At 45.3% G+C, this 9,999-nt stretch overlaps 1 protein-coding gene across 1 annotated transcript; it reads right to left on the bottom strand.

Annotated features, from left to right (window-relative positions):
- Positions 1-7,735: 7,735 nt before the first annotated feature.
- On the bottom strand, positions 7,736-8,707 carry LOC141108932 (olfactory receptor 6C74-like). The gene has a single exon (XM_073600893.1). The coding sequence runs from the start codon at positions 8,705-8,707 to the stop codon at positions 7,736-7,738; it is 972 nt and encodes a 323-aa protein (XP_073456994.1).
- Positions 8,708-9,999: the final 1,292 nt, after the last annotated feature.

The following is a 9,999-nucleotide window of genomic DNA, read 5'->3' as shown; positions in this document are numbered from 1 at the left end:
GCAGCAAGGTACAATAGAAGCAGGCAGAAGTGGAGTCAAAAAGGCCAAGGTCAGGTACAGGCAGCAAACAGGAGAATCCAAGGGCAATCCGGGTCGTCAGGAGATCAGGTAAACAGGAAGACAAGACAGGAAACAGGAACTATGGCACAGGAAGCTGATGATCAGGCAGCACTGAACAGAGTGTCTGACAAACTTAAATAGGCCGGCTTGCTCACAGGCACGCCCCCAGGTGGCCAATCCCATGACCAGCAAGGTGAGCTCTCTGACAGTGCCCCCTCCCTAAGGGCAGCCTCCGGATGCCCAGCCGGGCCAACTTGGAGGCATGAACATTTCTGAAAGTCTGTAAAAGTTCCGGGGCATGTAAATTGTTTTCTGGTTCCCAGGAATTGTCCTCTGGACCATACCCCTTCCATTTAATAAGATACTGAATTCCATTCCTCCTTTTCCTACAGTCAAGGATTGCCTCTACCTCGAATTCAATTATGACAGCTTTGGGTGGGCCAACAGTGCGACCAGCAAAAGGATTAGAGGTAGCAGGTTTCAGCAGCATCAGCAGCACCGGGTGTACTTTTAGAGAGTCTGGCAAATCAAGTTCATAGGTCACATCATTTATTTTCCTCTTCACTGGGAACGGACCCATAAACTTAGGGCCTAATTTCCTAGAGGGACAAGACATTTTCAGGTTAGTTGTGGACAACCACACTTGGTTGCCGGGCTCCAAGATCAATTCTCCACGCCTCTTCTTATCAAACATTTTTTTATTGTAATCCTGGGATTTGGCCATAGTCTCTTGTAGGATCTTATTGTTGGTGGAAAAGAAATTCATAGTCTCTGAGACGGCCGGAACGGAGCATTCAGGTACTGAGATTGGTAGAAAAGATGGATGGAACCTGTAATTAGCGTAAAATGGTGTTTGATTGATGGCAGAGTGCAAGAAGTTGTTATAGGAGAATTCTGCAACGGGTAATAAGGAAACCCAGTCATCCTGAGAGAAGGCAGAGAAGCACCTGAGGTATTGCTCCAGGTCTGGTTGGTTCTCTCAGTTTGCCCATTCGTCTGGGGATGATAGGCGGATGAAAAGGCCAATTCAATTTCGAGGGAACCACAGAGGGCCTTCCAGAACCTTGAAGTGAATTGAACACCCCGATCGGACACAATGCTTGCTGGGACTCCATGTAACCTAATCACTTCTTTGACAAAAATCTTTGCTGTATCCATAGCCGAAGGTGTACCCTTCATGGGGAGGAAATGTGCCAAATCTTCGACAGCCTGTCTACCACAACAAAAATAGTAGAGAAACCCTCGGAGGGGGGCAATTCCACGATGAAGTCTATTGATATCATCTTCCATGGCCTCTCTGGAACAGGTAAGGGTTTTAATAATCCCCAGGCCTTTGTCCTGGTGTTCTTACTCCGAGCACAAGTGTTGCATGAATCCACAACATTTTTACAGTCACAGGCTAATTGAGGCCACCAGAAGGTGCGCTGTACCAGCTCAGTGGTTTTCAGGACACCGAAATGTCCGGCCAACTTATGATCATGACATAGTTCCATCACAGTTACCCTTAGCTTCTCGGGAACCACAATCTTGTCTCTTCGCCAAAACAGGCCCTCTCTCCAATCGGTTTCGGGGTATGGAAGCATTCCCACCGAGGCCTGTCTTATCCATGAAACAAGGTCCCCTTGGAGGAGCAGGAAGTTCCCCGAAGGAAGAATCGTATCGGGAGATACGGTCTTCTCTGAATCGTAAAACATGCGGGAAAGAGCATCTGACTTTATATTCTTGGAACCGGGCCTGTAAGTTATGTGAAACTGGAATCGTGAGAAAAAAAGTGCCCATCTGGCCTGACGAGGTCTTAATCTTTTGGCTGTTCTCAGGTATTCCAGATTCTTGTGGTCAATGTAAACCAGAATAGGATGTGCAGCACCCTCCAATAGGTAACGCCATTCCTCCAGAGCCGCCTTGATGGCCAGAAGTTCTCGATCCCCCACATCATAATTTCTTTCAGAAATTGAAAGTTTGCGTGAAAAGAACGCTACTGGATTGAGGAGGGCCTTGGCGCCCTGTCGTTGAGAGAGCACCGCTCCCACTGCGATCTCCGAAGCGTCGACCTCCAAGACAAATGGTAGGACAGGTTTAGGGTGTTTCAAAATGGTGGCTGAAGTAAATAGCTTTTTGAGTCTTTCGAAAGCCAACTGGGCCTTGTCAGTCCAAGAGAATCGGGTTCCCTGTTTGGTCAATTCGGTGATTGGAGCGATGATTGCAGAAAAACCTTTAATAAACTTCCGGTAAAAATTGGCAAAGCCAATAAAGCGTTGTACCCCTTTTTTATCTATCGGAGCGGGCCAATCCAGAATAGCAGACACCTTTGGGGGGTCCATCCTGATACCCTCCACTGAGATGACTAGGCCCAAGAACTGAATACATTGACGTTCAAACTCGCATTTCTCGAGTTTTGCATAGAGGCCGTGTTGCCTAAGCCGGGTTAGGACATTGCAGACATGTCTACGGTGATCGGTTAGTGAAGAGGAGAAGATCAAGATGTCGTCAAGGTATACTATTACATACAGATCCAGGTAATCACAGAAAATATCGTTGACGAAATGTTGGAAGGTTGCGGGAGCGTTGCATAATCCAAATGGCATGACAAGGTACTCGAAGTGCCCGAATCGAGTACGGAAGGCCGTCTTCCATTCGTCCCCTTTTCTGATACGGATCAAGTTATAAGCTCCGTGGAGATCTAGTTTCGTGAATATGACTGCGGTTCCTAATCTTTGAAAAAGTTCAGGTACTAAAGGCAAGGGATAACGATTCTTAATGGTGATCTTATTCAACTCCCAGTAATCGATGCAGGGACGTAACGAGTGGTCCTTCTTCTCGACAAAGAAGATGCCGTCACCGGTTGGGGAGGTAGAAGGACGAATGAACCCTTTTTCCAAGTTTTCATCTATGTAAGTCTTTAATGTGTCTAACTCCTGCTCAGTTAACGGGAAGATTCTCCCAAATGGAACTTCAGTACCAGGTAACAGTTCTATAGGACAGTCATACGGCCTATGAGGGGGCAAGGTTTCTGCTCCTTTTTTACTAAATACATCCAGAAAGTCCAGATAAGCTTCAGGGACGGACTGACGTAGTTCAGCATCTGAGTCCAAGCACAGGAGTTGGGAGGTCATGTCAGAAGATTGCTGTAAACAATGCTGTTGGCAATACTCAGAGAGAAATTTGACTTCTCCTGTGGCCCAGTTGATACTGGGATTGTGGGCCTGCAGCCAGGGCATCCCTAGGATAATAGGGAAGGGAGGAGAAGAGATGGCATCCAGACGCAGAAGCTCCTGATGGTGGGTACCCATGGTGGCCAGCAAGGGGACGGTCTCTTGAGTGACCAGGCCTGAACTAAGGATGGATCCATCCGCTAGATGGACAGCAAGCCCCTGAGCCTTAGGTTGAAGCGGAATACGATGGTTGGCAGCAAAGGTCAAATCGATGAAACAGCTGCATGCGCTGGAATCAATAATTACTGACACTGGAATACTCCCTCCTGGAAGCTGCAGAGTGAAGGAAAGAGCGAGATGAGAACCAAGTTTAGGTAACACAGATGCACACATTGAAGAGGCAGAACGACACTTATGCATCTTGTTGGGGCAGGCTCTCACGTAGTGCCCGGATTCACCGCAGTATAGGCACAGGTTGTGGGTTCGTCTGCGCATCTTTTCCTCTGGAGTAAGCGTAGGCCGGAGCAGACCGAGTTGCATGGGTTCAGGGGGTTCTGGAGTTGAGACAGATGAAGACGGAGGAAACTGACTGACCAGACTGGGAACCTTGGGTAACATCCAGGTGGGACGAAGGTGGCTGGTAGACCTTTCTGACCGATGTTCTCTTAGGCGACGGTCAATCTGGATGGAGAGATCGATGAGGTCTTTCAGAGACTGAGGTACCCCCACTCGAGCCAACTCGTCCTTGAGTGGGTCAGATAGCCCCATTCTGAACTGATGATGCAGGGCAGCATCGTTCCAGTCCATATCGGCGCTCAAACATCTGAAGTCGACTGCATAATCTTCGGCCGCTCTGCGACCCTGTTGCAGAGAGTGCAGTGCAGCTTCAGCAGTCGCTGTCAGTTGGGGATCTTCATATAATTGGGACATGGCCCTGAAGAAATCATCTAGGCTATCTAGGGAGATAGATTTTTGCTCCAGAAGGCGGTGAGCCCAGGTTTGTGGCTCACCTGTCAGCAGGGAAATAACAAAGCCTACTTTGGTCACTTCCAGTGAAAACGTGCGGGGTTGCAGAGCAAAGTAGAGTTCACAGGAATTGCGGAAGGCGCGATACTTGCTGCGTTCACCGGCAAATTTCTCGGGAGTGGGTACTCTGGGCTCTGGAGGAAGCATTACTACGGAGGGTGCAGATTGGAATCCAGCAGAAGACACCCCCTGGGGGTTGGAAGAGGAAGATAAGGCCTGGACTTGTTCCTCCAATCTTGAGTAACCTTCCTGAAGGCTTTTCACGGCCTGGGTAAGTCCTGCCAGGTGTCTACATAGTTCATCCATGGGGGAGGCCCCCTGTCCGGACTCAGTCATGGCTGCCTGATACTGTCAGACTTTTACTTACCAGACTGATGAGTCCGCTTGGGCAGAGGGTAGACTCCCTACTTATCTGACTCACAGCCCCTGGTAGAGCAGACAGGAGGCACGAGAGTGCGGAATGGTATGAGAGCCTGCTGAAGAGATCCAGGTACAGGATGAGAGATGATCTTCAGACAACAGGTCAGTAGTCCGTAACACTGGTAACAGGTGCTGAGCAGGAGCAAGACAGGCAGATCAGGACACAAGCAGGTTTCGGCAACAGACTGGCAGCAATGTACAATAGGAGCAGGCAGAAGCGGAGTCAAACAGGCCATGGTCAGGTACAGGCAGCAAACAGGAGAATCCAAGGGCAATCCGGGTCGTCAGGAGATCAGGTAAACAGGAAGACAAGACAGGAAACAGGAACTATGGCACAGGAAGCTGATGATCAGGCAGCACTGAACAGAGTGTCTGACAAACTTAAATAGGCCGGCTTGCTCACAGGCACGCCCCCAGGTGGCCAATCCCATGACCAGCAAGGTGAGCTCTCTGACAGTGCAGCAGAAATTTTTTTGTAACCTTCTCCAGATCTGTGCCTTGCCACAATTCTGTCTCTGAGCTCTTCAGGCAGTTCCTTTGACCTCATGATTCTCATTTGCTCTGACATGCACTGTGAGCTGTAAGGTCTTATATAGACAGGTGTGTGGCTTTCCTAATCAAGTCCAATCAGTATAATCAAACACAGCTGGACTCAAATGAAGGTGTAGAACCAGCTCAAGGATGATCAGAAGAAATGTACAGCACCTGTTAAATATATGAGTGTCACAGCAAAGGGTCTGAATACTTAGGACCATGTGATATTTCAGTTTTTCTTTTTTAATAAATCTGCAAAAATGTCAACAATTCTGTGTTTTTCTGTCAATATGGGGTGTTGTGTGTACATTAATGAGGAAAAAAAATGAACTTAAATGATTTTAGCAAATGGCTGCAATATAACAAAGAGTGAAAAATTTAAGGGGGTCTAAATACTTTCCATCCCCACTGTACATCTACACATATTACACGCTGCTACAAATGAACCAACTTAGCGTTGACACACAATTTTTTTGCATCACTGAGTAATTGTCATTCAAAGTGTGACAGTAATGAAAGCTGAAAATTGGTCTGTGCAGGAAGGAGGTGAAAGTGTGTGGTATTAAGGTGGTTAAGGCATGTGAAAATGATTACAGGTTATATGGCATGCACATGTAAACAGTGAAATTCCTGGACTGTGATTCAACTGCCCTACCAGGTTTTATCTCTTGTACAAAGTGGATTTGTGTTTTAACCACTTGCCGACCATGCTATAGCTGTATGACGGCTACAGTTCTGGGAGGCCGTCATACAATAGCTTCCCATGATTGTGCCCGCCAAGCACCTGCTGCCCAGAGGGCACTGCTGATCACAGATTGAGGTAAGAGCCAATCAATGACTCATAACCACGTGATCAGCTGTGTCCAATCACAGCTGATTACAGATGTAACTAGAAGCTGGTTATAGGCACTCCTTTTCCTCATGTTGACAGCATGAGGAGAGGAGAAGAGAACCGATAACCAGCTTCTCTAAAAGAGAGATTGTGTGTCCTGACAGTGTCCTGATTATCACTGCCATCCAAACAGTGCCCACCAGTGCTGTCAATGTGTGACCACCAGTGCTGCCAATCTGCGCTCACCAGTGCTGCCAATCTGTGCCCACCAGTGATGCCATTCACTGCCCACCAGTGCTGGCAATAAGTGCCCACCAGTGCTGCCTATTAGTGCCCATCAGTGTCATCTATTAGTGCCGCCTACCAGTTCCCATTAGTGACGCCTACCAGTGCCCATTAGTACCGCCTATTAGTGCCGCCCATCAGTGCCACCTATCAATGCCCACCAGTGCCACCTATCAGTGCAGCCTCATCATTGCCCATCAGTGCAGCCTATCAGTGCCCATCAATGCCACCTCATCAGTGCCACCTGATCAGTGCCCATCAGCGTAGCCTTTCCTAAATTTTATAACAAACTATGAAAACGTTTTTTGTTTTTTTTTACTTTCGGTCTTTTTTTTTTTATTTTGCAAAAAATAAAAAACCCACTGATGCTTAAAGTGGAGTTCCACCCAAAAATGGAACTTCCACTGATCGGATTCCTCCCCCCCTCCAATGTCATATTTGGCACCTTTAAGGGGGAGGGGGGGAGCAAATAACTGTATAATACAGGTATTTGCTCCCACTTCCGGGCATAGATCACCGGAGGCTCTGCGGTAATCTACGCCATGTCTGGCCCCTCCTCCTTCCCCCCCGCTGTCTTCTGGGAGACACACAGGTCCCAGAAGACAGCAGGAACCAGTGAGGACTCGCAGCACGACTCGCACATGCACATGTGCATGCACAGTAGGGAACCAGGCTGTGAAGCCCCAAGGCTTCTCTTCCTGATTCCATTACCGTAGATGGCAATGCCTACACCCGAGAGCCGAGGGACAGATTGGCTTTGGGTGAGGACATCGCGGGTGCCCTGGACAGGTAAGTCTCCATATTTTAAAAGTCAGCAGCTGCCGTATTTGTAGCTGCTGACTTTAAAAAAAAAAAAATTGGCGGAACTCTGCTTTAAATACCACTGAAAGAAAGCTATATTTGTGTGAAAAAATTATAACAATTTTGTTTGGGTACAGTGTTGCATGACGTGCAATTATCATTCCAAGTTGCGACATCGCTGAAAGCTGAAAATTGGCCTAGGCAGGAAGGGGGTAAAAGTGCTCAGTAGGCAAGTGGCTAATACAATAAGTGTAATTTTATGTACTTTTAAAATAAAAGTTAATACTACACTATGAGGGTTACCTCCACTCTGATTTCTATTGCCTGAAGTGCCATCAACCCTCATTCATTGCCACTATACTTTATATTACTAACTGGAGATGTATATCTAGGAGAGTGGCGAGTAACAGAATGTAACAAAGGAAACATTCTTCAACCGAAAGGAGCTCATTTGACTCGTATGCTAACAGTAGGGTGTCCATCTTGTCTGGTGAGTGTGGTTAAAGGAGAGGGTACAGATCACTGATCACGTTGTGTTTTTTTAGCACAAAGTCACTTTATGGTTTGCAGAGCACGGAGGTCTTTATTGAGGAGGCTGTGAACATGATAACAGGTTTCATTTCAGTTAAATGTGGACCTGTTTACATATGGCATGCATATAAAAAAAGTTAAAGTATCTTAACTGCCTTTTAAAAGCTGATTTAACATCTTTGTTTTTGAAGCTGTAGATCAGTGGATTTAGAATGGGGAGAAGAACTGTGTTAAAAAGGGAGAATAATTTAGTGTACTCTACACTGTCCACTAGGGTATGAAATAAATATTGATATGAAAGAGTCATATACAATAGGAGGACAACCGTAAGATGAGAGGAACATGTGCTGAAGGCTTTACGTCGTCCTGCACTTGAGGAGATCCTTAATATTGTCATAATAATGAACACATAAGATGTGCATTTCAGAAGAAAGGGAACAGGAAACAAAAGTACTGATATTTCAGTTATGAGCACAATATTAAAAATAGAAGTGTCACTGCAGGAGAGCTTCATGACTTGTATGGGATCACAGAAGAAGTGGTTGATTACATTAGATCTGTAGCAGCTGAAGCCCATCAGTAACCCAGATAATGGTGCAATTTCAAGGAAACCCAGAACCCAGCAAGCAGTGGCCAAAAGAGAACACACTGTCCAGTTCATGACCAGTGTATACCTCAAAGGATTACAAATGGCTACATAGCGGTCATAACTCATAGCAGTCAAGATCAACAATTCGTCACAGGTTAAGGATCCAAATAAATACATCTGCGTTATACAGGCAGCATATGAAATAGATTTATTGCCAGTCACAAATGTGATGAGGATTTTGTGTAGAGTAATCGTAGAAGAAAATATGTCCAAGATTGACAGGTTACTCAGGAAGAAGTACATTGGAGACTGAAGATGTTGATCCAGACACACAAGGAGTATAATTGTAAAGTTACCTCCAAAAGTTATCAGATAAAGTAACAAGACCAAAAGGAAGATTATAATCTGAAACTGCGGAGAGTCAGAAATTCCCTCAATAATAAAATAGACCACCATAGTCCCATTGAAATTCTCCATGATGGTATAGGTTCTCTGTAAGAAACAGAAAGATTTTCTATATACAGTATGTGTTCACAAGGTCTTGACAAGTGAATGGTAATAAATAAGGTGAAGATGTTCACTTCTAACTTTGAATACCCGATCATGTATGAGAGTTAAAAAGCAGTATTTTTCTAACACAATTGGGTATTTAAAGTGAATACAACTTTATTTTTTATTTTTTTTTTTTTTCAATGTGAACATACACTTTTCCTTTACCCTAAAGACACAAAGAAGTACTGTTTATATATATATATATATATATATATATATATATATATATATATATATATATACACATATATATACACACACACACACACACAGTGCCTTGCAAAAGTATTCACCCACCTTGGCTTTTTACCTATTAACACCTAAGGGATAGGCACCACTAACCAAACACTGCCATGAAGACCAAGGAACTCTCCAAACAAGTAAGGGACAATGTTGTTGATAAGTAAAAGTCATTGTTAGGTTATAAAAAAATATCCAAATCTTTGTTGATCCCTAGGAGCACCATCAAATCTATCATAACCAAATGGAAAGAACATGGCATAACAGCAAACCTGCCAAGAGACAGACGCACACTCACAAATCGGGCAAGGAGGGCATTAATCAGAGAGGCAGCACAGAGACCTAAAGTAACCCTTGAGGAGCTGCAGAGTTCCACAGCAGAGACTGGAGTATCTGTACATAGGACAACAATAAGCCATACGTTCCATAAAGTTGGGCTTTATGGCAGAGTGGCCAGAAGAAAGCCTTTACTTTCAGCAAAAAACAAAATGTCACGTTTTGAGTTTGCGAAAAGGCATGTGGGAGACTCCCAAAATGTATGGAGGAAGGTGCTCTGGTCTGATGAGACTAAAATTGAACTTTTTGGCCACCAAAGAAAACGCTATGTCTGGCGCAAACCCAACACATCACATCACTCAAAGAACACCATCCCCACAGTGAAACATGATGGTGGCAGCATCATGCTGTGGGGATGTTTTTCAGCAGTCGGGACTGGGAAACTGGTCAGAATTGATGGAAAGATGGATGTGCTAAATACAGGGATATTTTTGAGCAAAACCTGTACCACTCTGTGTGTGATTTGAGGCTAGGACGGAGGTTCATCTTCCAGCAGGACAATGACCCCAAACACACTGCTAAAGCAACATTTGAGTGGTTTAAGGGGAAACATGTAAATGTGTTGGAATGGCCTAGTCAAAGTCCAGACCTCAATCCAATAGAAAATCTGTGGTCAGACTTAAAGATTGCTGTGCGCAAAC

The sequence above is a fragment of the Aquarana catesbeiana genome, linkage group LG09 (assembly GCF_042186555.1).
Source record: "Aquarana catesbeiana isolate 2022-GZ linkage group LG09, ASM4218655v1, whole genome shotgun sequence".
Classification (NCBI taxonomy): Eukaryota; Metazoa; Chordata; class Amphibia; order Anura; family Ranidae; genus Aquarana; species Aquarana catesbeiana.
Note: the sequence above shows the minus strand (reverse complement) of the source record. Positions and strands in the feature narration are given on the sequence as shown.

Coding starts and splice junctions, on each gene's coding strand:
- LOC141108932 (XM_073600893.1), bottom strand. CDS start 8,707: ATGGAGAATTTCAATGGGACTATGGTGGTCTATTTTATTATTGAGGGA.